A 27553-nucleotide genomic window follows, 5' to 3' on the forward strand; every position below is an offset into this window, starting at 1 on the left:
GGCCTTTTTGTCTCACCATCCCTCCTATTTCATTTAACATCCAGCCTGAAGCAGTGATTTGGTGGACTCAAAAGCTTGCTCGCTATTTTGGGACTTTTTTTTTTGTCATGAAAAAAGAGGCTTCAAAATTTTTCAGAATAAAAACTGGCCATTTGGACTGTTAGCCAGGTGTGCTAATGTACCTACCTCTTCCTCAACTTACCTTATTACTTACCTCTTCCTCAACTTACCTTATCTCTCACCCATTGCTTTTTCCTGCAAGACCTATTGCAGTCGTTAAGAGTCGTCAACAGGCTCATCACAGCTATCTGCCAATCACCCATTCCCACCACCCTTCTGAGTAATACCCCTCCCCACCTTCTCACTATATAGAAGGATCTGGCAACTTCTGTTTCAGTGTATCTGAAGAAGTGTGCATGCACACGAAAGCTCATACCAAGAACTAACTTAGTTGGTCTTTAAGGTGCTACTGGAAGGATTTTTTTTTTTGTTTTACCTTATTTGGTGAGTTTATCTGAGAAAAATGTTAGCTACCTGGAACGCAGGGGATGGCAAATTGTGCCCAGGAGATGACATCATCACTTCTGTGAAATAAGTGGAGGTGCTTTGTCGTTGCCCGCCCTTGTTCCTGATGAAAAAAAAAAAATCCCAATGTTATTATTATGAGTATTAGGGCTGGCTCAATACATTTTGGCACCTGGAGTAAACCTTGTTTTAATGGATATGCTTGCTATGCATTTTTCTTTCTTTTTTGCATTTCAGTTTCTTTGCAGTGAGTTTCCTTGGTTGTGAAAAGCAACATAATAATCAATAATAAAAACCCAGCTAACTCATTCTGTGAGTGCCTATCCTTAGGACTGAAGATGGTCAGTGCACATGAAACAGTCTCTGGGCTGGGAGAACACAAAGGTGTATTCTGGAGAAGGGATGGCAATTTCATACTGCAATATTTTGTTGCAGGTCACACTTTAACAACAACAACAACGCAGCCAGTGGAGACCTCCCTAGGGAGTGTTTGGGTCTCCCTCTCCTGCACCCAAGGCTTTGAACCTTTGGATCAGTATTGCCAATCGGGTTCAAAGTAGGCTGATACAAACATAAGCCAGCTGTTGGGCAGGGAAATTTGCTCAGCCTCCCATATCAGGAAAGGGTGTGCATCGGGCCAAGGCAAAGACACAACGAAACTTGCGGGCTCAGCAGATAATCCTTTCCTTAAAAACAAGTAATAAGTTTTTTGGAATTAATGTCCTCCCCCCACACGTTTTGACTCTACCACCAGCTCGGAGTTACTGGGGGGAGATTGGACACTGCACCACCCAAAAACCCCACTTTTCCTGCACGTTTCTTTTTCCCAGGACGGCAGGAAAAGCTCTTGTTACTTCCAGTTAGTTAACGAAAACAAACGTTTGGCTAGGTTTCGCTGCAGGGAGCTTGCAAGGACATTGCAAAAGAGTCCCCTGAACTTTGAACCACGCCTGCAAGTGATAAACAGGCGGAGTATAAATATCAGAGAACTGCAGCTGCTAACTAGATAGCTAGATTTGTTTTCCTTGCATGGTGTAGCCGGAGAGAGCACAAGCGAAGTCGAGGAGCAGCCAAGCGAAGGGTGGGGCCCGGGTAAGTCTGTTGTTTCCTTGTCAAATTCGCTTTTCCGATTTCTACAAAAGTCATTTTTTGTCTTTTTGTTTTGTTGAATCGGGAATCGGTTTTATACATATTGTGCGCGCGCAAAGCGATATTTTAGTCTACAAAGTGTGATTCCCCGAGTTCAGAGCTGCCTGAACAGAGAGGAAAAAGGGGGAAATCAGTTAAAGCTTGACATTAACAGTGCAATCCTATGCATGGCTACTCAGAAGTAAGCACAGTCGAGTCCACTTTGCTCCCATGAAAGTGTTTACAGGATTGCAGTTTAAGAAGTCTATGCAATGGGCATCCCCTCTCGTGCAGCCTTACTCACAAGTAAATATGCATAGGATCAGGCTGTTGTGCGAGTCCCGTGGTTTCCAAACACACTGTAGTTTTAGTGGGGGTTGGCATCAACTGGCTTTTACTCGGAGTAGACCCATTAAAACTAATGGTGACAGCTAACTTAGACCAGACCCACTGGAATGAATAGACCAGAGTAAAAGTTAGTTGATCACAACCTTGTATCTTTGAAATAAATACAAAGGGTGAATGATTGCACACTTTGAATTTTGACATTTGTCTCAATTAAACTGAATATAGCAAACTTAAACAGCTGTTTGCCATAACTGCAGTGGCTCCCAAAGAAAGGGAAAGGCGAGGGGTGGGGTGGGGTTGGAGTCCTTGAAAACAAGAAGTGGGACAGATTTATTGGGAGTCTGTTTATTCTGCTGCTCTGGAGGAGCCAGGGGCAGGAGGCATGTTCTGTGATCGATGGGGTTGTGGGTGAAGCATTCAACTTGTTTACTTTTCTTTTCTGCCAAAGCCCTGCCATGTGGGTTGGCCTGGGACTTGCCCTGGCTCTCTGTCTCCTCCCAGGAGGAGGGACGGAGAGCCAGGGTACCAGCAGCCGTTGCAGAGAGGCTCCAGAATGGCGAATCGGGGAAGAAGATCCTATGCTGGATTCCAGGGGTACCGTCACAGTGGTAGCCCTTCTTCAAGCCAGCTGATTCTTGTGCCTGTTGCAGGCTTCTAGGTAAGGACACCCCGTGTTTGCACCTGCATTTTGGTGGGGGAGATCGGGCCTTGTCAAAAATAAGAGGCATGTTTATACAGGACAGGGATGGGATTTTCTCCTTATTTTCTTTCAGATTTATGGTGTCTCTACTTTTCCATGACTCCCCAAAGTGTTTCTGTTATAAGTTATTTTTGGCTCGCAAACTGAAATTTCTGGCTTCACCGCTTGGATTCTGTACTGCTGTTTGTAATAACAAAACTCCTCCTATAAGCTTCATTCTTCGTTTTTGGATTTCATCCAGAGCTTGGATGAAACAAAAGCAAACCAGAAAGTGCCCAAGCAACAGAGCACCACATGTTTCATAGGGATTATATAGCAGAGGTCATTAGTGCTTTCATGACTTCATAGTTCTCTTCCACACTGTCCCATCATAAACTGCCTTGGCTAGCTTCAGGGGGACATCGAATCATTCCACTTCTCATATTGTTTCTTTAGTAAATAAAATACAGCTGTTCAGATATTAGGAGTGTGAAAGTCCACAGTGCCCTGCATTCTTCAGATTGGGGTGAATGACCTCCAAAGCCTTATACTGTATGAGGGGGCAGTGGGAGACAGAACTGCTGACGCCTTGCAAAAGAGACCCAGATTGTTCAGGCTGCAGTGAGCAAGGAAAACCTGAGTTGCCAAATTAACTTCTGCTTTTCCAGTTTATTGTCCTCCAAGGGCATACAATTTGCAGCTTCTGTGACAGTTACAGAAAGGAGGAGGAAAATGACTGATCCATTTCCACATTATCTCCACTTTTAAAAAAGCAGCATATTGCTACTAATTTTCAAGCATTAGTACAGTCCTTTTTGAGTAGGGGATGGATCAAAGGCTTTTTTGGAAGACATATGAAAAAGCCTTTAGAATGGCAATTGCTTTTTAAAAAAAACTTTTAACACAACCAATTAAACAGTAAAGCGATTTGCCAAGGATATATTTTAAAATCTTAAATTATTTGAGTAGGCAAGAACCACGTTTGTCCCCTATGGCATTAAAATCTTCACATGCAGTAATATTAATACCACTTGGCCAAATGTTCTGTTTTCTAATCACAACAAGCAAGCAGACTCCATTGCAAATACCTCCAGAGCCACATACGGTATGTGGTAATTTGAAGTATCCATAAAAGGTCAGTACACCCTAGAAGATAGCATACATGACTAATATTTTACAGTTATGTTGTTGTATGCTGATCACTTGTTTTAAAATATAAGTTGTCCAGAGACAAAAAAATCCAGTAATAACAGTGGGAGTTTATAGATTCTGAGAAGCCACCATTTCATCTTAACAAACAATATAAACTGTCCTGAAGGAGGATAATGCACTTAAAATATTCATTTTTCTCTCTGTGTGTCTCCTATTAGATTGGAAGATCTGCAACTGAAGCTTGAAAGTGATGGCTTGGTAAATGTTTCATTTATGGTGATCAATCACCAAGGACACCATTCCCAACTGAAGTATAACCATCTAAGAGAGAAGGTTTCGGAGCACATTCCTGTATACCAGCAGGATGCAAAACAACCTGATGTCTGGACTACACTAAGTGGAAAGAAGGATGACTTCCTCATCTATGACAGGTCTGTATATAAAGGAAAAGCTAGGAGATCTAAACGAACCTCATGGGGCAAGGTTTTCCATAGCACTGAGGAGAACAGGGCTGAGAAGGCCCTGCTTCCCATCCATATCAACCTTATTTCCACCATAAATAGGATACTAGGTTGTAACCAACAGGCACATAGATAGCTGTATGTTAGGGAGAAGAGTTCTAGTAGCTTAGCTGTCCCTTGCACATGCTACTTTTTAATATATGGGTATGTGTATTGATTTTGAAAATAAGGAAGCACATTCATTTATGTGAGTCCCCATCTGCAACCCAGACATGGGTTTATTGCCTCGGGACAAACTTTGCTGCTCTTGAAGGTTTTTCTTGGCAGAGCTCTCTGTACTCTTAAAAGAGGCTTGAGAAGTGAGAGGGTGCCTGGATTTCCACAGAAACATGCTCACAGGGAGAAAAAGTGTCATGATTTGCTGTTGTAAGAGCCCGTGCAAATGCCTGCAACCTAGCTATATAGGATTGAGGCAGCTATGAAATCCTTGCAGTAGATTTTTTATGGATTAAAACAGAACACAGGTCATCTAGCACAACAGAAATTCATTTCTCATTTCCATAAAGCTCCACATTATGGGTGATAATAAACTTAAGTTTTATTCCAAGTAGATGCATTGAAATTAATGAATATGACTAATAGTTCAATACCACCCCATGAATGTACATATTTACATTGATATTAAAACCCAGGTAACTTTCTTTCTAGGTGTGGCCGTCTAGTGTATCATCTTGGTTTGCCTTACTCTTTTCTGAGTTTTCCGTATGTGGAAGAAGCCATTCAGATCACATACTGTGAATCCAAGTGTGGAAACTGCTCTTATCTGGTACTTTTTTTATTTTTACAATATTCTTTTCCCATTGTGTATGTGTGCATTTAATTGAATAAACAGAAACCTAATCAAGCATCTTTTAGCTTATATTCTGAGCGTGATTTTTGAAAATTTTGAAAGGTCCTTGGCTGCTATGGGCTTAATTTGTGGTGGAAACCTGCTTATAATGCATGCAGCCGAGGTACTCCCACACCATTGGATTCTAACTTACATATTCCCTACTGCTGAACCATTGTGCAGGCACGTGTGGTGGGATGATGAGCTGCTTGTGCGTAAAATGCAAGTCCCTCAGAGTTTGATCAGGTTTTCAAACCTCTGCCTGTGACGGAGCCCCTCCGGCATGGCTGCGTCAATCGCTAGTAGAATCCGAAAGTGGTTGCTTTCGGAAACGTTTCCAACATAAAAGCTCTTTCACGGAAACACGTCTTCTGGACTCTCTGCGTGACAGTTTCCGGCGAGGCGTGGGTGTCCCTATAGGAGGTCCTGAGACCTCTCCACTGTTTTCGCTGGAAACGTCTCTGAGCCACCCCTCCGACTCACTTTCCCTGGAAGTTCCTGCTCGCCCCCTACTGGTTCCCTCTTCAGCTGCTCCGTCTCTTTCAACCTGAGGGAGCCTTTGCACCTCCTGTCCTTCCGATGGCAGTTCCCTGACATCCACCTCCCCTCCAGGGCCCCCTTCACCCCCTCCCGTCTCCTCCCCTCCGGGCTGGGAGGAAGTAAAACCCCTGAAAGAACCTTCCTCATCGTCCGAAGTTTCGAACACTTCCCTCCACCTGCTACTGTCCCTCGTCTCTCGATACTCCTCGTCTTCGGAGTCTATTCCCTCTTCCAACTCCGACTCCGTGAATCCTTCCATTTCCTGTTCCTCGTCGGTGGTGCCGAAGTACTCCCTCCTAAACCTTTCTACCGGCTGTGGTTTCCTAGGGAATCTTTGGTGGAACGTTTCTGTTAAAACCTCGTCATTGACCTCCCCTGCAGTCACCCAGGTGTTTTCTGACTCCGGTTCCCCTTCCCACGCCACCAAATACTCTACCTGATTTCCCTTCCACCTGGAATCGAGGATTTCCGCTACATGGTTGCTGCGTTCCCTCTCTTCCAAGGCTGGTCCCCTGACGTGCTCCCCTTCACGTCCCCCCCTGTATGGTGACAGTAACGACCTGTGGAACACTGGGTGCAATTTCATGTGGTTGGGTAACCGGAGTTTGAAAGCCACCGGGTTGACCTGCTGAATGACCTCAAAGGGTCCCAATCTTCTGGGCCTCAATTTCTTACAACCCCCTTTGAACGGCAACCCTTGGGTTGACAGCCACACTTGATCCCCCACCCTTATGGTTTCACCTTCCCTTCTGTTCTTGTCTGCCTGCTTCTTATATTGTGCCTTGGCCCTTTCTAAGTTGAGCTGGAGCTGATGATGGATCGCTTCCATCTCTTCTACAAAATGTTCAGCCGCTGGAACGCTCCATCTCTCCCCTCCCTCCCCTGGAAATGCCCTGGGGTGACACCCGTAATTAGCCAAAAAGGGGCTCATCCCTGTGGACACATTCTCCGCATTATTGTAGGCAAATTCTGCCAGCGCCAACTTTTCGACCCAATCGTTCTCTCTGTCATTGACATAACACCTCAGATATTGTTGAAGAATGCCATTTGCTCTTTCCGCCTGCCCGTTGGTTTCAGGGTGCCTGGCCGTTGAAAAATTGACTTCCACGTGCAGCAAGCTCATGAGCTTCCTCCAGAACCTGGAAGTAAATTGTTTGCCGCGGTCTGAGATCACCCTCAAGGGAGCCCCGTGCAACCTAAAGATGTGTTCTACAAACAACTTCGCTGTTTCTTCCGCTGTGACTGCATGTGAGCATGCTACAAAGTGGCACATCTTTGTTAACAGGTCTACTACTACCATGATGGCTGTCTTCCCCTTGGACTTCGGCAGATCCGTCATAAAATCTATTGATACCGCCTCCCAAGGCCGTTCTGGTGTGGGTAATGGTTCTAATAACCCTGCCGGCGCCCGTCTTTCCCCTTTGGCTCGCTGACATTGGTCACACCCTCTTACATACTCCCTTACATCTTCCCTCACCTTGGGCCACCAGAATTCCCTGGTAACCAACCACATGGTCTTGTGTTGCCCAAAATGTCCCGCCGTGGGGCTATCGTGCAACTGCTTGAGTACTCTCCCCCTCAATTCACCTTCGGGTATATACAGTGCCCCTTTGTAATACAATGCCCCATTTCTTTCCTCAAAACCTTCGGGGCTCTCGCCCTCCCCCCTGAGTCCTCTGAGCTTATCCTGGGCATATTCATCATTTTCCGTTTCCTCTACCAGTTCTCGTTGCCCCACCAGCGCCGCCCCACACACCCAGCGGTCCTCAGGGATGACATGTCTCTCTTCAATCGCCCCCTCCCCCTCCCAATACTCTGGTTTGCGTGAGAGAGCGTCCGCCCTGACGTTTTCTGGACCTGGCACATAACAAATTTCAAAGTTGAATTTAGAGAATTCCTGTGCCCATCTCACTTGTCGTTGGTTGAGCACTCGAGCTGTTCTCCAATACTCTAAATTCTTGTGGTCGGTGCACACTTGCACCTTGTGTTGTGCCCCAATTAATAAATGTCTCCACCTCCGGAACGCTTCGTGAATGGCAAGTAGTTCCCTGTCATACACCGTGTAGTTCCTCTCGGATTTATTCAGCTTCCGCGAGAAGAAGGCACACGGTCTCCACTCTGACATACTCCTCCCCGGTTGAAGAAGTACCGCCCCTACCGCCCGGTCGGACGCATCGGTTTCCACTCTCATGGGTTTTCGTAAATCCACATGCAGAAGTTGTTCTTCCGAGGCGAAAGCCCTTTTCAGTTCTTCAAATGCTCGCTCCGCCTCCGCCGTCCAAACAAATTTCTTCTTGCTGCTGAGGCAGTCGGTGATGGGCGCCGTCAAGTGGGCAAAGTTCTTGATGAACTTCCGATAAAAGTTCCCAAACCCCAAGAATCTTTGCACATCCTTCTTGGTCTTCGGTGTCTTCCATTCCAGTACCGCTTGGACCTTGCCTGGATCCATGGCCAATCCCTTGTCTGACAAGCGGTACCCCAGGAATTCCACCTCCTTGGTATGAAACTGGCACTTCTCCAGTTTCACCCACAGCTGGTTGGCTTGCAGCCTGCCCAACACTTCTCGAACGTCCCTCACATGCTGCTCCTCATCCTCCGAATACACCAACACGTCGTCTAAAAAGGCCACACAGTTCTTGTAGAGCAAAGGCCCCAGAACGTGGTTAATAAACGCTTGAAAGCACGCGGAGCCTCCTTGTAGACCGAAGGGCATAACGAGGTATTCAAAGGCTCCCAAAGGGGTGAACATGGTGGTCTTCCATTCATCTCCCTTCCTTATGCGTATCAGATTGTACGCCCCCCGCAGGTCCAGCTTTGTAAAAATCTTTCCCTTCCTTACCCTGGTCAAAATGTCATCAATTCGGGGCATAGGGAAAGCCAGGGGTTCCGACACTGCATTCAAGGCCCTGAAGTCACACACAAGTCTCGGCTTATCTGTGTTTTTTTTGTCCACAAAAAACACTGGGCTGCCCCCCACCGCTCGGGACTCTCTGATGAAACCTCGCTTCAGGTTTTTGTCAATGAACTCCCTCAGCTCCTGCATCTCCCTGTCGGACATGGCGTACAGCTTGCCCACTGGGAGTTGGGCCCCAGGGAGTAGGTTGATTTGACAGTCAAAGGGTCTATGCGGCGGCAGTTTGTCTGCTTCCCTTTCGCTGAATACGTTGCTCAGATCTGCGTATTGCGGGGGCACCTTCCCTCTGCCCATTACTTCCATCCCGGCTAGGGTGACTCTGTCTCCGCCCTGAACCTTCCCCTGCTTGCAGTGTTCTAGGCAATGCGCTGACCCAAAGGAGACCACCCTCTGATGCCAGCCCACTAGCGGATCGTGTAGCGCCAGCCAGCTCATCCCTAAGATGATGGGAGCTCCTCCCAAGGTGGCCACATTAAACGCTATCCGTTCGGTGTGCCTTGCCACCCTCATTATCATCGGGACAGTCTGTTGGCTAACTTCTCCTCCCAACAGCTCTCTGCCATCAATCGTGGTCACCTGCAAGGGATTACTTAAAGGGATGGTCTGTATCTGGTGCTCAGCTGCAAACTCCTTACTCATAAAATTACAGGAGCTGCCTGAATCCAAAAGCGCCTTGACCTGTAGGGGGTGTCCATTTGGCAGCTCTAGTGACACTTCTATCACTAAAGCAGGTCTGGGTGGTTCTGGCGTGGGCACTTTCACTGCTCTTTGGCCTGGCTGCTGTGCCCCAACGGTGGCAGCCAGGCGTTGGCTTTTACTTGCTCCTTGTTTTCCTCCTCCCTTTCCCCCACAGCTCCTGCCATCCCTTGCCATTCCTTTCTTTGTGGGCAGACTCTGGCAAAGTGCCCTGGCTGTTGGCAGAGATAACATTTCTTGGCGCTCTTTCCCTCCTTCTTCCGCCCTTCACTGGGATTTGAAACTGCGCGCGCCCGCGCTGTTCCAACTTCCATCGGCTCTGCCGGTGGGAAAGGTGGCTCTGGAATGTCCGGAATGCGCAGTTCCCTCCAACGTTCTCCTTTCCCTTCCCGCCTTTCCAAAGCTCTCGCTTCCTGGCGCGCTCCTATGGCCAGCGCGGATTTGGTCAGCTGGTCCATAGACTCCGCCCTTGGCCCCCGGGAAAGTTCATCTTTAACGGCCGAAGAAAGCCCCTCTTCAAAAAGCATTTGGATGGGTTCCGCCGATAGGTCCCACCCCAATTTATGAATCAGCATAGTAAACTCAGTCCAGTACTCACGGACAGATCGGCTCCCCTGTTTGCAAGCCATTAACTGCCTTCGTACCACCCCCTGCTCAATGTCACTGGAAAACATCAGGTCCATGGCACGAAAAAACTTCCTCGTGTCCTTTAGTATCTCATTATTCACTGCCATCAGGGGTCGAACCCAATCCTTCGCCCCCCCTTCGAGATGGCCAATTACAAAAGCCACTCGCGATTCCTCGTCGGGGAAGTCATCATACTGCAGGTTGAGAGCGTATTGCATCTCAGTTCTAAAGGCATGATAGTTTCTGGGATCTCCCCCGAATTTCTGCACCAATCCTGGCACCTTTCTGGCTATCGAGGTGGTTTTCTCCTTTCCCTTTTCTGCATCCTGAGCCCTCCTCTCCTCAAGCCTCGCCGTTTGCATGGCCAGCTGGATCTCCAACGCCCTGTACCTTTCTTCCAGGCTTGGACCTCCTCCAGCTGCTCCTGCTCCTCCGGTTCCGGCTGGGTCGCTCATGATGCCGCTGCTTGCACAAGCTGGCTTTCAGTGTCTTTCGGATTGCTGTGGTGGGATGATGAGCTGCTTGTGCGTAAAATGCAAGTCCCTCAGAGTTTGATCAGGTTTTCAAACCTCTGCCTGTGACGGAGCCCCTCCGGCATGGCTGCGTCAATCGCTAGTAGAATCCGAAAGTGGTTGCTTTCGGAAACGTTTCCAACATAAAAGCTCTTTCACGGAAACACGTCTTCTGGACTCTCTGCGTGACAGTTTCCGGCGAGGCGTGGGTGTCCCTATAGGAGGTCCTGAGACCTCTCCACTGTTTTCGCTGGAAACGTCTCTGAGCCACCCCTCCGACTCACTTTCCCTGGAAGTTCCTGCTCGCCCCCTACTGGTTCCCTCTTCAGCTGCTCCGTCTCTTTCAACCTGAGGGAGCCTTTGCACCTCCTGTCCTTCCGATGGCAGTTCCCTGACAGCACGTCTTGACAATCTTTGTGCCGGAAAGCACTTTGTGGTTCCTTCTCTGGAGCTAAGTATGGGAGCCCTCCTGAAACCCATTTGGAAGCTCATTGGAAAGCCAGGATAACTGAATAAATAAATAAAATGAGTGGATTGTAGCCAATGAAATCCTACTCACAGTAGACTCACTTCAATTAATGAACCTAAGTTAGTCCTGTCCATTGACTTCAGTTTGTCTACTCATTCTAGGGCTAGCATGGGGTACAACCCTTTGGCTCTACAGCCATCATGCAAATAGAAAGTCTCATCTTCTTAATGCCTCCCGCATGATACCAAAGAGCTGAAACATGCATTTTCTTAACGAGTTTCGTGTTGATCGTAGTATCGTGAAATTTTACAAGTTACTATGGAGAGAGAAAATTGTTAAATGCTTTACCACAATTCAATATAAGGTTGTAATTTTACACAGCAGGTATATAAGAATCGGCTAATATTTTGCATATGTATTTAAAGAGCCACATACCTGTCTACCGAAACAGGGTGCATTTATGTTGTCTGCACTTTTTCCTTCCAGACACCAGAGATTGAAGAAATATGCAGGAACATTTCGAAAAAGCCAGATGAAAAGCCAGAAGAGGCAGATCCTCCTCCCTCTCAGCACGACCAGTCACCTCCCCTTGGCCATCAAGGCCAGAAACCCCATCACCGTAGACATGGGCATCGGCATAACAACCGGCGCCATCAAAATAGAGGTGGTCAGGCAGGTAGTGAGGATGTTGTAGAAGCTGCCTCACAGCAACCAGCTGTGGAGGATCCCCCCCAGAGAAAGAGGCTTTGACGAAAGGGGAATGCTATTTGCCAGAGGCAGTTGAGCTGAAAGTGGCAGGAGCTGACAAGGCCCGCTACAGGTAACTGATGTTGACATTGTCGGCACTTGCTGTTTGAAGATCTAAATAGCATAGCCTCCTGACACTGTCGTGGTGAGCTCCCATCCTCCTGCAGGTGACGTGGGCAGCTGTTGGCAGAGAATGTCACTGAGTCTTGCCAGTGACGACTGCCAACGGCTGCTTGACAGCCAGCAGCAGCAGGTGAGCTTGCAGCTTCAGATGCCTGACAGTGAGTAGAAAGGGCAGAAAACTGAGCCTGAAAAACAAACTAAGCATCTTAAGACACTAGGGAAGAGTCCTCAATGTAGAATGCATTCATTGATAATGCAGGCATTGGTATCATCAGATTTTTCCAAGTTGATTGGAAGCACTTATTGGCAAGAGCCAAAGAGAGTTAAAATACATTGAGTGACTATTACATCAGTGAGCTTCCCATCTGGTACCGTTATGTGAATGTCTGAAAGAAGGCAACTTGCGCAGCTCAGTCCATGAACCAATTAAGCCAGAGTACTTGAGTTTGATGTTTTGCAACTGTAGTCGAGTGCTATTGCTTAATTGGCTTTGTACTGAGTTGTTTGGGTAAGCTGATTTGCCTTTAAAAAACAACAGTGACATTCTCGTAATGGTACAGATTTTTGTTTTTCGGTGCCCATTTAAAGTGTTTGCTACATTTAGTTACCTCATCTTTCTGGTTTCCTCTTCTACCATTCTGTTTGCATTTGTGAAGACAGAAGCATAAACTATAACCTAGGGGCTTCTGTTTGATGTATAGCAACCAAGAACAGGGGAGGAGAATAAAGATGTGTTAACTACTTAAAAACAACTCTGGGTTTTTTTTGAAAACCAAGTAAATATATAAAAATGTGAATTCCCCCCCACTAAAACTTTAGAGCGACTTAATGACCAAACCGTATTGTAGAAGTTGATGTACTTTAAAAATTTGTGTGTGATTTATAATATTCCAAACAAAGGGATTTGCCAGAATTTCTAACACCCAAGTAATAGATTTTGGACAGGCACATTTAAGATCCTGTGGCAAGAAGACTAGAATAGACCATGAATCTTTTTGTGTTTTCGTAAAAGTCTCACCAAAGCTAAGTATCACAGCTATTATGCATTTGGGGTGCAAGGTGAAGCTGTAATAGACTGAAACATGGAACAGGGTCAAAAACATCTGTTGATCAGATTTAAGTCTTGATCAATCTATCTCACAGTTCCTGTTGGTTTGTCATTCTTGGACTGGTTTTGGTTACTTTTATAACAGATTAATGAAGCTTGTATGTTTCTCTTTAGCTAAATAGTATGTCTCATTGTTAACACCTTGTCTATCTGAAATGAACTTTTGAGTGTTTGTGTGTGGAGGTTTTAGGCATGAAAGAAAATGTTCAACACAGGAACTGCTTAGATGGTGCTTGCTATAGTTCATGATGGTTTCATAGGGAAAGTCACTGCCCTACAAACTTGATTTTTTTTTATGGTGAACACTTGTTAAGCATGAAAGTAGTTAAGAATATAACTGGAAAGCATGTTTTGTTGACGATGGATAAGAGAACTTTTAATAAACCAAAACAAGCAATTAACCTCTTGTGATACTTGTCAGTTACACTTCCTAAACAGACAACTTGTGTTTTCATGTAATTCTCAAAACTGTCAACATTTGAAATGGACACCTTCACCTTTGCCAAGCCTCTGTTCCAAGTTTCTGATGGTATTACGGAGAACTTCAATTTCCTTATTCTTCTCTTCTTGAAAATGCTGAAGCTTCTGCAAAGATTAAAGCAAATGCTTTATTTCCCATTAGAACTTGGTTCCAAGATAGTGTATATAAACAAAGGTGTCATTGCTTTTGGAAAAAACATCTTCAAATACTTTTCAAAAGTTTGTGTGTGTATTATATGACAGCCAGGCACTGAGTCAGCTTGATGGTCCCACTGGAAGTTAGAGCACTTAATTAACTCCATAGTTTTTGCCTAAAACATAGCACAAACAATGAGGACGAGACCTAGGATAAGCACCTCCTGGTGCTCAAAAGTTGCACATTTCTTTCTGTACCCATCTTGCCACTTCTATTCTACAGCCAAAGGGATTTTAAAAGCTTCATTTAATAATTCTGCAAAGCCTGAAATTTAAAATACCACAACCAGGGTACATTAATTATTGCATATTTTTCAGTCTTACAGAAATGGGTGGGAGTTGCAGACAACGTCATCCTGATGCATGTGTACACAGTGCTTAAGGTAAAGGTAAAGGTACCCTGCCCGTACGGGCCAGTCTTGACAGACTCGGGTTGTGCGCTCATCTCACTCTATAGGCCAGGGGCCAGCGCTGTCCGGAGACACTTCCGGGTCACGTGGCCAGCATGACAAAGCTGCATCTGGCGAGCCAGCGCAGCACACGGAAACGCCGTTTACCTTCCCACCAGTAAGCGGTCCCTATTTATCTACTATCTATTTAAGTACACAGTGCTTACATGTCATTAAAAATGGGGGAGTGCATATAGATCAGGTCAGTCTTAAAAATGAACAGAGAAGCCATTTTAGATAGGGGATTTCCCCAATGGTTGGCACTCAGAGGAATAGGAGAACGGGGCCCAATGAGTTACACTTTCAGAGATATTAATATATAGGGATGAGGGCAAGACACAACATTTAAAGTCAAATCTCATTGTCAGAAATACTGTGCGCCACCCAAGTATTTAATGAAACACAGACATTTCAGATATTAGAAAGTGCTGGAAAACATACCCTTCTGTAAATGTTTTGAGGCAGTGAAGTGGGATTTGGATAGGACTTGGGCATTTTGGTCTGAAGCTTTACCAATTCAGCATTGAACTGAAACAAAAACACATGTTAGTATGTTGATAATGAGGGATGAGGAAAAACCTATACAAATAATTCTACTTTAACCATTCTTGAGCCAGTGTGGTGTACTGGACTAGGATGGATGAATTCCAGGTTTAATCCCCACTTAGCCACGAAGCTCAGTGGGTTACCTTGGGCCAAGCACCACCTTGGGCCTAATCTACCTAAGAGGGTTGTTTGGGAAACTGTGTACAGTTTTGTTCACCATAATGCAAGGAGGATACTGTAGAGCTAGAAAAGGGTGACGAAAACGACCACAGGGCTGGAGAAACTTGCAGGAGAAAAGGCTACCTGGAGCTATTGGACTTCGGGGTGGGGGTGTGGCTTCCAAAGGGATAAGAGAGAGGTGCATAAATTATGCATGGTGTTGAGAAGATTATTACACAGTCCATAGTTAAATTCTGGACATTGTTACCATGAGAGATAGTAAAGGCTACCAACTTGGATGGCTTTAAAGGGAATTAAACTCATGGAGGATAAAGCCAGTAATGGATACTAACCATGATGGCTGTACTACCTACGTAACAGAGATGGTGCATCTCAGCACCCAAGTTGCTAGGGGACAGGAGTGGGAGAGCATTGCTATACTCCAATCCCGCTTGTGGACATCCCATAGGCATGTGGTTGGCCCCTGTAGGATCAGAATGCTGGACTAGATAGACTTTTGGTCTAATCCAGCCGGGTACTTCTTATGTTGTTAAATGTAATATAAATTTATTGCCTGGGTCATGCCTGTTTTGAAATTTATAATTAAAATCATAGGAGACAGTGGGGAAATTTGCAACCATGTGACAAAAGAGGGTAAGGTAGATATTAAAACATTCAAAGTATGAATACATTTTCAGTGCTGCTAGGAGCAAAAAAAAACCCAACACCTCAAAATATTTTTCTTGCTCCCACTGCTTTTTCATAAATATAACAAGGAAACAAAAATTGTAAGCAACATAATTCTAATAACTCAATCTGAAACTTATTTATTTAGATTACATCTAATTAATTTCAGTGGAAATTATTCTCAATTATGGCAGAATAACAACCTGCTATAAGGCTCCTATCATTCATCCAGTAAAACAACAAGCCAGGCTCTTCCTAAAAAGTTATACTTCCTATTCACAAGTTATGACTTGTATTTGCATATACGTCTTTATAAAACAGACCCAATCTTTTATCTTCTGGCTTCTATCTTGAGTTTCTTGTGCATACTGTACCTCTATTTGCAATTTGATTATCTCATCCTGTTTTTCTTTTTCTTGTGCTCTGAGTTGTTTAGTTAATTCTAAAATCTCCATATCTTTTTTCTCTATTAGTAGCTTGTGCTCTTTCTCCATGGCTTCAACTTGAACAAAATTAAAATAATGTAAAAATCATTACATTTAATCAAATGGCTTTAAGGTGATGAGAAGCTGTACGTTTGAAAATGTTACTCAAAACATTTGCAAGAAAAGCTGGGATAATAAATAAGAAACTTTTTAATTTTAGACACACAAAAAATCAATATGTAAACATTATTTTTTAAAAAAAATTGGAGGAGCAGATTAATCAAAGATGATGCCGGTTAATACACAACAATTTTAGGTGATCCAGATAAGCTGGAATTTATCCGCCATAGTTAATTCCGAGACTACTGTTCATTAGTGAAAAAGAACTACCGTAGGTAGTACCAAATATTTTGCTTTAAAGCATGAGAAATCTCAGCATCACTCACATATAGTGTACACAATTTATGCTTACATTTTTTATTCACGTCATAGTGCAGCTTCCATTGTTCAAGCTTGTGTTCCTCCTCCTTCTTTTCAATTTCTCTCATGAGTCTATCAACCATATTTTTATGTTCCTATACAGTAAATTGATTTAAGCAATCTTTTAAAACAAAACACCCAATAGCCAAATTCTCAGGGTAGTTTAAAATAACAATACAATTAAAATCATGAGACTATATAATGTATAAAGCTTTCCAGCAGCAGAGATTATAAAACAATAAGCAACTGATCTGTCTAAACAGATTTCAGTTGCCACAAAATTCATTGACTCCTCTTTTTGACATGTATTTGAACTACCAACACTCCTTTCAAAATTAAATTTGGAAGTAATGAATTCATTCAGAGGCCAGAGAATCCAAGGTCTGATTTCCATTTATAGAACAGGAATAATGCAGCCTCTCTCATCACCTAGTTTACAGTGACAATCTTTTTAAAAAACCAGTCCTTTTTAGCTCAATAAGTCTTACTTTAAGAGCACAACTTTAGCTGTAACAACTGGATTTAAGTTAATTTAACCCCCAGATTATGGGGCCAATTCACACACCACAAAGCTTGTTTGCTTTCCCACTCCTTCCGGAAAAATAACTATACTTGCCCAACTACCAGTGCCTGTGGGATTGCAGAACAGGAGGAAGGCACACTATGGTCTCATTCACTATGGTTAATCCATCCATTGGCTAGAGGGCTGCTGGGAGATTGTTGGTTGGACTTGTACCTCCCAGGAACATCATGCCAAGGTGAAGATCAGCCTGGACCTATCCACTGGCCAGAGAGGAGTAGCCAAAGAGGAGTTTACTCTGGGCTCTCAGCTGAAAAAAACACTTGATTCCAACTACCAGTTGCCTTCAGATTGCAGAAGTGAAGGAATCATAACAGCCTGAGGAAATGAGGCTGCTGGATCGGTTGCAGCACCTCTATCCAAGCAAGATCACCAGCAAGGGAAGATCTATGGGATAACGAGCCTCATATAACCAGCATTCCTAAGTATAATTAATGCACGAAGGTGTTAATACCATTGAGTAAGTTGTCCCATCAGGCTTAGCTATGTCACTTCCCTTTACCTTGGGAGAATATAGGTAACCAAGCCTTTGTTACCACCCAGTCTACCTGTGAACTTGATGCGTGAGGAAGTCTGAGGTGGTTGCTCCAATTCAGCTGCATGGCTTTCACAAGCCTCTCTTGTGTTCCTTTACCAACCGTTGGGGAACTTCTACCATTTTGTAACTAAACCATGTTTTACTGCCTGTGCAACTTTTCTGACTGATTGCAGCCTTACTCCAGTTGTCAGTGGAACAAAATTACTTTGGCTGAACTTGTTTGCAGCTTACAACTTTAAATGAAACTTGAAAAAAGACTTAGAAAATGTAAAACTGCTATATGCCACATCAGACTACAAGACAAACTCCTTGGTCAGGTGTCTTTCCAAGCCCTTTTAATAGGGGATGAACCTAGGTTTGTATGCAAAGCATACCATGTGACTGTGACTGTGGTCCTTCCTTTCCAAAATGAAGGAGATTACACACTTGCAATTTATTGTTGCTATGCAGGATTATAAGGGACGCGGGTGGCGCTGTGGGTTAAACCACAGAGCCTAGGACTTGCCGATCAGAAGGTTGGTGGTTCGAATCCCCGCGACGAGGTGAGCTCCCGTTGCTTGGTCCCTGCTCCTGCCAACCTAGCAGTTTGAAAGCACCTCAAAGTGCAAGAAGATAAATAGGTACTGCTCCGGCGGGAAGGTAAACGGCGTTTCCGTGTGCTGCTCTGGTTTGCCAGAAGCAGCTTAGTCATGCTGGCCACATGTATGTCGGCTCCCTTGGCCAATAAAGCGAGATGAGCGCCGCAACCCCAGAGTCGGTCACAACTGGACCTAATGGTCAGGGGTCCCTTTACCTTTACCTTATGCAGGATTATACGTATTGAAAAGGTTGTGATTTCCACCATGATTGTATAATGCCACACGGAATGAAGAAGTTAATATATTACCCTGCTCTTTTGGATAGATACATGGGAACAAGTGTTTGTGATGTCAGAAGATGAGCCAGAAACAAATTAAGACCAGGTATTTGAAACCAACACTCTAATCTGCTTATTGTCAAGTAGCTCATAACAATGAAGATGACAATGCCGATATAAGGGGAAAAAATCAGAATGAAAAATTGTCAAAAGACAACTCCTCTGTCTAGAAAGTAGGTTGATTCTCCATACAGTCTTCCATAGAAAGAAACCTAAGGTTTTGAAGATGGATGCTCTCACCTGTTCTTGGGATTTTAGTTTCTCTTCTAAATTATGAGCTGTGTTCTTCAGTCTCTCACTTTCATCTGTGTAAGGGAATTGTTGACAGTCAGACTGGAAGAGAAATTTTGTACATGTTCTGTACGAAGAAAGAAAGAAAGAAAGAAAGAAAGAAAGAAAGAAAGAAAGAGAGAGAGAGAGAGAGAGAGAGAGGGAGGCGTATATGGACTAAATAACAGCCCTTGACATCTTGAATGCTCGCTAGAGCGTATATGCATTGGGCTTTAAAAAAGTTAAGATAACGTCCCCTTCTTATTCTATTGTTGGATGATCAATTTAGGAATTTTGTATGGTATATATTTTTCTTTTTTCTTTGGCTTTTTATTGATTTTACCAGATTGCATTTTATCTTGTTAAGTTGCTTTGAAACTTTCTTTGATATAAAGCAACTAACAGACTGAATAACTAAATAAATGTCTATGCAAGTAAGCAAAAGAGGCAAGGAGTGGGAGAGTCAGGAACTTTATGAACTCCTTGTCATTTTCCAGACCTATGTACTCACCAGCATTGTGCTGGATTATCTCCGCAACCACCCAGGTGACTATGCCAGCAAAAAAATGGATAATGACATGAAAATAACCTTGTGCAACATCTGCCAATGACGCACAAGCAGAGGTTTTCAACCAAAGCAGCATCCTATGCCAGACACACAAGACTGAGCTGTATGCAACTTGTATTGAAGAAGTTTAATAGAGATGCCTAAATACAACTACTTTTGCTGATGCATATCTATATGCATACTGTAGTCAACCCTTATTGGAAGCTCTATTCCAAATACTGTGTTCTAGTCCACACCAGAGCAGTCTCTAAACACATTAGGAACAACATCAACACTGCAGCTTGCTTTTTTTTACCTCTCAAATTATACTGGTTTTCTATAGTTTGTTGGAGACCTTTAATCACATTTTGGAGTGTAGCACATTCTTTTAAAAAGAAAAAAAAAAAGAGAAATTGGTACACTTGAATTACTGCAATAATTTAATAATTATTAAACTGCATCATAACATTCAAAGATATCTTAAGGTAAAGGTATCCCTGACCATTAGGTCCAGTCGTGGACGACTCTGGGGTTGCGGCGCTCATCTCGGTACCTATTTATCTACTTGTACTGGTATGCTTTCGAACTGCTAGGTGGGCAGGGGCTGGGACCGAACAACAGGAGCTCACCCTGATTCAAACCACTAACTTTCCGATCGGCAAGCCCTAGGCTCAGTGGTTTAGACCACAGCGCCACCCACAAAGTTATCTTAGTCATCAGCAATACATATTTCCTTGTTCTGGTGTAATGAAGAAAAAATTATACAGGATGCTGTCTTTCTAAATCATGCATCTTCTTTGTAGACATCATTGAAATTTTGCAAGTTTGCCCGCTATTTAAGAATCAGCAAAATAATTGCATTTAAAGAGGTGTTCTCAAGTTTCATAGGGCTTCTTGCAGTTTCAAGAAGTGAACACAAGATGGACCTCTGGCATCCCCATATCGTTCATGGCTTCTATACTTATAAAAATACAAAGCACTGCTTTATATTGAAATGCATGTACAGAGGAACATCTCCAAGTAGCATTATAGAATCATTCTCTTTCCTTTTCCCTTACTTACCACATAACAATGTATGCGACAACTCATATTAAAGTGATATCTTTTCTGTACCTCATAGGAAAAGCTCCAGTGGCCCTGCTCTTCCTAATCCCACCCCCTGCAAAATTGTCTAGATGAGAACAGCCAATGCCTTTGCACCAGTTCTAGTTTCTAAACCATTTCCCAGATGGAACATATTGGAAAAACACACCTTGGAGATTATTAACTGATTTTGATTCCTTGTTTTGACTTTTTTATTTTAAAATAGAGCACCCCATTGCCAACTTGCCCTCAGGATTGTGGGTGCCTGCCTCCGCAATGCAGAAGTGTGATGTCCCATGCACACGCCTGAGCGTAGTGCGTGTTATGTCACACGCACTATGTACAGACATGTGCGTGTGACATTACATGTCCGCATTGCAGTGGCTGGTGGCAGCGGCTCCTCTTCCTCCTTCTCTCCGCAGCCAGCGAGGCACCCTTTTCCAGGAGGAGGGACTCAGACACCAAGACAGACAGAGAGACCCTGCCTCAGCATCCCAGAACCCCTCCACCTGCCAGCTTTTCTCATTGACTTTGTGGGTGCCCGGCCCCCACAATTATGGCTGATGTAGTGCACACATGCATTACATTAAAAACATTCTGCCTTCATTGCTATTGTTTTATTAACACAGAGACTTAATGGATAAGAAATTTTAGTTGATTTTTAAAAAGATCAATTAATCATGTGATAGCATTACTTTAGGAAGACTATCTAGCACTTTTCACCATCAAAATCATCTTGCTAATGTCTGCTCGGTCCCAGCTCCTGCCAACCTAGCAGTTCAAAATCATGTCAAAGTGCAGGTAGATAAATAGATACCACTCCAGCGGGAAGGTAAACAGCGTTTCCGTGCGCTGCTCTGATTTTGCCAAAAGAAGCTTAGTCATGCTGGCCACATGACCCGGAAAAACGTTGGCTCCCTCGGCCAGTAAAGTGAGATGAGAGCTGCAACCCCAGAGTTGTTCGCGACTGGATTTAACTGTCAGGGGTCCTTTACCTTTATTGGTTTTTTATTTTTTCCATAACAATACAATTAACAAAAACAATAAAGTCAAAGGAAAACATGTCAGGATAGAATGCCAATTCACAATACCATTTTGCAAAATAAGGCACATATTTTGGTCTTAAATCTGGAATGCATCAAATGTAGAGCAACAAAGACAGGAAGCACTGTTCCATAATCAGATACTTATCTTATGTTAATATCCTATTTCAAACTTTTAATATTTTTTAAAATGCTAACTAGCCCTGGAACAAGGGCAGGCAAAGCCACGGTAGAATTTGGAGGCTGATGGGCAAAGCTGGAGGATCAAGTGTATAATGGGCAGAACTTTTTGAAATATGGAGCTTAGTACCTAGGGACTCCTCAGACCTACAGCAGCCCTAATTTATGGAGAAGATTGCATTAATATCTGCATTGCTTGCTTCCATCACATTATTTAATGGAGGACTCCAGTGAGTTGCTAGTCCCTGTCTAAATCAGGAATGTAAAAAACCAGGCCAATGCTTAATAAGTCAAAAGCTGTCATTGTGTTTTTATATCATTCCCTTTCTTCACAAGAAAAGCCGTTGTATTAGCAGAAGTTGGAATGGTTGGTCAAATATATCATTTGCCATGTCAAAATATCTATGATTAAAGGCAGTTTCCCCCCATTTATTTTACAAAAGATATAATCCAGACATAGCCCTTCACAGAAAAATATAATCGATTTTAAGCATTCATCCTAAAATGCTTCACACTTTTAGTACTTTTTACATTGTGAAATGAATTCTTGCAGTAAAGACAGGCGACCCATTATTCTTGTGATATATTACACAAGACCTGCTATTCTATGCACACTTACCTAGGAGGTATAAGTCCCATTTAACTCACTGGGCTTACTTACAAGAAAACCTGCAAAAGTTTGGACTGAAGAGCAGAACAAGAAAAAAAAGCTCCTCACAGGTTATCGACTTATCTACACCATCATGAATGCATATGTTTGAGGTCATAAACTGCTTTTCAATAGAAAAGAGGCTTTATTCTTAGAAGAAACGTCTCCACAACTGCTAAGTTACAGTTTTACTTCTATAGACTTTTTTTTTTACCTACCATAGTATATAAATTAATTTTCACCTTTGTTAATATTAAAACTTCCTAGTGTTTCACCTAAGGATGCTAATAGACTTGGACAGCACTCAGTTTTCATATATCCAGATACGTAGAATCTATTTTTCTTCCTAGCAGACATGTTGTAGGTACCAACATGATACCTGCACAGCACTTTAAAGAGTCTCATTTGAGTGTCAGCTGCCTCAGACCCTCCAGGTGTCCACATTTTCCAGGGACCTCCCTGATTTAGATAAGCCATCCCAGTTTCTGATTTGATCCCGGAATGTCCCATTTTTCCTTAGGATGCCCGTATTTTCATTGGAGAAATATTGGAGGGTATAGAGTTATCCAGCCCCTGAGCCATCTGAAGGTAATCTTGTATAGGGAAGGTTTTTTTTTAAATGTTTAATGTTTTATTATGTTTTTATATATGTTGGAAGCTGCCCAGAGTGTCTGGGGCAATCAAGTAAGATGTGTGGGGTAGAAATAGTAAAATTATCATTATGGAATGGGACGGCCCTATTTTCATTGGAGAAATGTTGGAGGGTATGCTGCCTTCTCCCACATTCTATTTTAAGACTTTGACCAGATGCAGACTCACGGCATTATCATCAGCCACATCTTTTGCCCATCCCCTTTTTTTTACTGTCTAACCTGATGAAGTGTTCTGGAGAGCTTGGTTACCTTAAATACCTAATAAACTTTGAGAGATAACCAGGTTAGTCTGCTGCAGCAGAATCAACATAAAGCCATGTAGCACTGTGGAGGCTAACAAATTTATTATGGAATAAACTTTAATGGGCACAAGTCCACCTCATCAAATCTGTGGTTATAAAAACAATGCCAAGGAATGCTTACCTTCTCTAGCTGACTCTTCCTTCATTTGGCTTGCTGTCAGTAACTTGTTTGTTTCATCTAACTGAAGACTAAGAATATTATTTTTTCCATGAAGCCCTGATATTTTCTGTAAGAAAAGTTGAGAATTCAGAATTTAACAAATTGTTTAACATTACCCTCCCATCTTCACAGTCGTTCTAGGGCCCGGGCAATAAAGTCTAGCCATGTGCTGTTTAGGCAACAATTAATTAGAGACCTGAGAGCATTAACCACAAAAAGTTACCTCAGAGCAATTATGGAAAGGTTTCATAGAGAACCTACAGCTGTGTTTTGGGTGATGTCTGAATTCATCTGCTGACTTTTGTACTTCACTCTTTTTTTAAAGCTGTCTTTCATTTTGCAATTATTTCTTGTATTATTTATTTATTTCATTTATAAACCACTTCCCATGAGGCATCATAAAGCGACTCACAATACATATACATAGATGTATATGTATATGTGTGGTGTGGTATGTGTGTGTATAACAACTGCATACATAAAACAATTAAACACACACACACACACACACACACACAGTGCTTTTTTCTAAAAAAAATGTTTAGGGGTCCTCTCATTTTGACTTAAGAAAACCACCATTTTATAGTTCAAATCAGGAAAAATAAATACAGTAAATGGACAAAAGTACAAAGATTCACAAAATGTTTAGGGGTATGCGTACCCCTGCGTTCCCCCAGAAAAAAAGCACTCGCGTGTGTGTGTGTGTGTGTGTGTGTGTGTGTGTGTGTGTACACATTGGCATAACAATTAAAGGATCTATACTCTTCTTACCTTTTCTATATTTAAAAAGCCCTCTAAAAGTGCATCAAGATTCACCACACTGATTTTCTTCATGACTGCTTAGCTGCACAATTGCCCGGCTGTCTCCTGTGTAATATACAGTGTATTTAAAGAGAAGAAAACAACAACAGATAGCAAAAACTTCTGAGCAAACATTTACAGGATTGCATTTGCTGCATTGTAAGCCCTTCCCAGCTATGAACTCATTGGATGGCACAGGAACATAGGAAGCTATCTTAGATCAAGTCAGACCATTGGTCCACCTATCTCAGTAATGTTTACTGACTAGTTTACTGACTAGGGAGCGACATTGACAGCTCTGCCTGAGGAGGCCTGGGAAACTGAACCCGGGGCTTTCTGCATGCAAAGCAGATGTACTACTGAGTTATGTTCCCTCCCTTGTCAAATCACACTATTTTATATCAACCGTATCATACAACAGAGATGGGGAATCTCAGGTTTGGGGGCCAATTGGGGCTATTCAGGCCTCTCTGTTTGGCCCTTGGAACTCTCCCTAGCCCAGCTCTACACGGGCCCTTCTTTACAAGCTCCTTAAGTGCTTTTGCCTGAGTGTCCTTGAACTCTGATAATGCTTCTTGCTTGCCTGGCTAGAGAGGGGTTTGTGAGTGTGTGGAAACTAGCCTATACAAAGGGAAAATTTATATTAAATGTTCTGCCCTCTTAACCAGCTCATGACTGACATGTGGCCCTCTGAAGGTTGCCCAGATGTGAGTTCAGCCTCCACACTGAAGAAGATTCTCTACTCCATTCATACAATAATAATGATGTGCCCTAGCTAAAAAATAGGTGATTGCTTCATGATGATTTGAGAGAAGATATGATAGCCCTCTTCCAATATCTAAAGAGCTGTCACATGGAAGATAGAGCAAGCTTGTTTTCTCCTGCTCTGGAGGGTAGGACTCAAACCAGTGGCTTAAAGTTACAAGAAAGGAGATTCCAACCAAACATCAGGAATAACTATCTGATGATAAGAACGGAGGGATGGGAACAAACAGCTCCTCAAGTTTGCTTTCTACGAGGTCCGTTTCTGAGTGAGGTTGTTAGGATGCCGCAGAAGTTGATTCCCCAAATCCGGAAAATGCGTTTACTTATTAACATTTTCCTGCACCTTATAAATTATGCTCAGAGAGGCCAGAAGTACTTAACAGCCCCTTTATAACATGGTGACCCTGTAAAATGGTGGGGGCTGCCTTCTGGGGTCCCTAAACTCTGCTAAGCCCAGTGTGATTCAGAGTGCCCCCCCCTCACAATGACCACAGTTCAACCATAGGGTAAGGTTGATTTGATTCCCTGTCCCTTTTCTGGATGCAGATCTGCAGTTCCTGCTTCTTGCATGGCGGGGTGTGTGAGCCATTTTGTAGTTCACCTCAGGTGCCAAAATGTCTTGGGCCAGCCCTGACAGCAGGGTTTTCTGGAGTATGAAAAGTATAAAGTGCTATACAGTGGTACCTCGGGTTAAGTACTTAATTCGTTCTGGAGGTCTGTTCTTAACCTGAAACTGTTCTTAACCTGAAGCACCACTTTAGCTAATGGGGCCTCCTGCTGCCGTTGCACCGCCGGAGCATGATTTCTGTTTTCATCCTGAAGCAAAGTTCTTAACCCGAGGTACTATTTCTGGGTTAGAGGAGTCTGTAACCTGAAGCGTATGTAACCTGAAGCGTATGTAACCCGAGGTACCACTGTAATCTATAGTAGCAAAACAAGGCAGAGCCCTGTGATTTGTTATTTATTGTGGCATCCAGCTTTCATGGCCAAAAATAATCTTGATACACCACAACAAGTGTATTAGTCTTTACGGGAACCAGAGAACTGTGATTCTTTTGCAGAATCTTGTTATTCACTATTATATTTTTCTACATGGCATTGCAGTTTACAAAACACCCTGTAATTCTTGTCTCACTTAAATGCCTTGTTATCTTCATGGCGGCAGCAAACACTTCAACACCAGCCAAAGCTGCCCCAAGGGAAGCCAAAGATATTCCCTGCCAGGCTGATTTGTAGATTTTCTTCTTAAAATTTTTGTCTAGATGCATAAGGCAATTCTTTCTGGAATGAACTATCCCTCCAGAGTAACAGCAAGGTTACTGGACCAGTTTTATATACTCAAAATCCTAAATAGGAACAAAACAAATAAGCAAAACCTTCATCACTGGTCAGTCACTAGGAATGCCTGTTCATCCTCCCACTAAAAGCACGGCTCAGTTTAACCAAGGAACAATAAGATGGATGCATTAATTTTATGAGAAAGGACCATCATGCATTGTGAGTGAGGCTGACAAATTTTGAAGTGGTTCTTTTAGAAACAGGTTGTTTGGACTTGCTTGTGTCAATGAGCTGGTGATCATAATTTAGCCATAGTCATCCAGAAAGGTGACCTTAGCCTAATCTCTATTTTCTTAACCTACCTCACAAAGTTGTGAGGTAAGAACCATGTACACCACAACTTGGGGGTATTTTTGGAGGAAAGGTGGTACTTAAAAAAAGAAAGGAAGAAATGGATGCTTTACCACCACCATATTTCTATATATCGAAAGTGTCTTAAAAGGCAGAAGAGCATGCTGGCCTGGTGTTTTCCTGCTCAGCTGGCAATATTCAAAAGGATATACTCATTCAGAATACATTTCGGAGTCAGTGAATGTGTTAGTATTGAGTGACAAATTTTATAAGGAAGAGGGAGGGTACGCATTGACTGAAGACTCAGAGACACAAGTTTGAGGGGAGGTTGGTGTTTTGGGCCATGAGGAACTTCGGCATCCTGAAGTGACTTGTCGGAAATAGGAAGCAGAGTTGGCTCGAAAACTAGGGCAAAATTAGGCTGCTACCTATAATTTTGATATTTTTTTTCTGAGACAGGTTCCCCTTTACAAAGAGAATTCCCACGAAACTGCTTCTGAGAACGTTTCCCTCAGAGTGACAGTTGCTTCCCTCTCAACAGAAAACCCACATATCTTGCTGCCCAGAAAAGGCGGGAAAAGTCTCTGCCTCAGGAACCAGCGGATGGAGCATACCACTCATGGCTTAAATGGAACGAGAGGGGTGTTTCCCCTGTGCTAGCCTGATAATAGGTTCATCCACACATTCCAAGTGGTTAGGGAAGGAATATGGACACCCCCCGCCCGGGTTTTGAGCTGCGCCCGAAAGAAACTTGCCTGCACTTTTCTAGAAGAGAGCTGCCTGCACACCGTACATTTAAAGCACATGCTGTTCCTAAGAATTCTGGGAACTGTAGTTTGTCCCCATAGAGCTATAGTTCCCAGCACCCAGTTCCCATGATAGATTTTTGTTGTTGATGTTCAGAACCCATTTCTTTGCATAGATCTTGTTTTTAAGACAGTACTGGTTCGGATAAAATTAATAACGTTGTTAATTTTCATACATATTTCTAGAACGGAACGCAGTACCTTGCGCACGTGTTTGGAAGCTAGCACTTCTCCTTGGAGAAAGCGAATTATCAAAGCTGCATTTGAAAGGGAACCCTTAAAGTAAGGTTTT

General features: G+C 43.3%; 2 protein-coding genes across 4 annotated transcripts; one reads left to right on the forward strand and one right to left on the reverse strand.

Annotated features, from left to right (window-relative positions):
* The first annotated feature begins 1458 nt into the window (after window positions 1–1458).
* SELENOP (selenoprotein P) lies at window positions 1459–13315 on the forward strand. Its single transcript, XM_028748577.2, has 5 exons — window positions 1459–1617; window positions 2450–2659; window positions 4051–4263; window positions 5002–5119; window positions 11427–13315. Exons 2-5 carry the CDS (start codon window positions 2457–2459, stop codon window positions 11688–11690), a joined length of 798 nt encoding a protein of 265 aa, XP_028604410.2. The 5' UTR covers window positions 1459–1617; window positions 2450–2456; the 3' UTR covers window positions 11691–13315.
* Window positions 13316–13389: 74 nt separating this feature from the next.
* CCDC152 (coiled-coil domain containing 152) lies at window positions 13390–27160 on the reverse strand. Of its 3 annotated transcripts, none has more exons than XM_028748581.2 (9): window positions 27070–27160; window positions 24032–24127; window positions 23222–23327; window positions 19507–19575; window positions 18614–18678; window positions 16332–16434; window positions 15809–15936; window positions 14484–14570; window positions 13390–13503 (listed from the first exon to the last, which is right to left on the reverse strand). In XM_028748581.2, exons 2-9 carry the CDS (start codon window positions 24092–24094, stop codon window positions 13390–13392), a joined length of 735 nt encoding a protein of 244 aa, XP_028604414.2. In that variant the 5' UTR covers window positions 24095–24127; window positions 27070–27160. The 3 variants fall into 3 exon arrangements, with proteins under 3 accessions (XP_028604414.2, XP_028604412.2, XP_028604415.2); XM_028748579.2 differs by having other exon boundaries at window positions 27006–27126; XM_028748582.2 differs by lacking the exon at window positions 27070–27160 and adding an exon at window positions 26203–26295.
* Between the last annotated feature and the right edge of the window lie 393 nt (window positions 27161–27553).

Source organism: Podarcis muralis, chromosome 11 (genome assembly GCF_964188315.1).
Source record: "Podarcis muralis chromosome 11, rPodMur119.hap1.1, whole genome shotgun sequence".
Classification (NCBI taxonomy): domain Eukaryota; kingdom Metazoa; phylum Chordata; class Lepidosauria; order Squamata; family Lacertidae; genus Podarcis; species Podarcis muralis.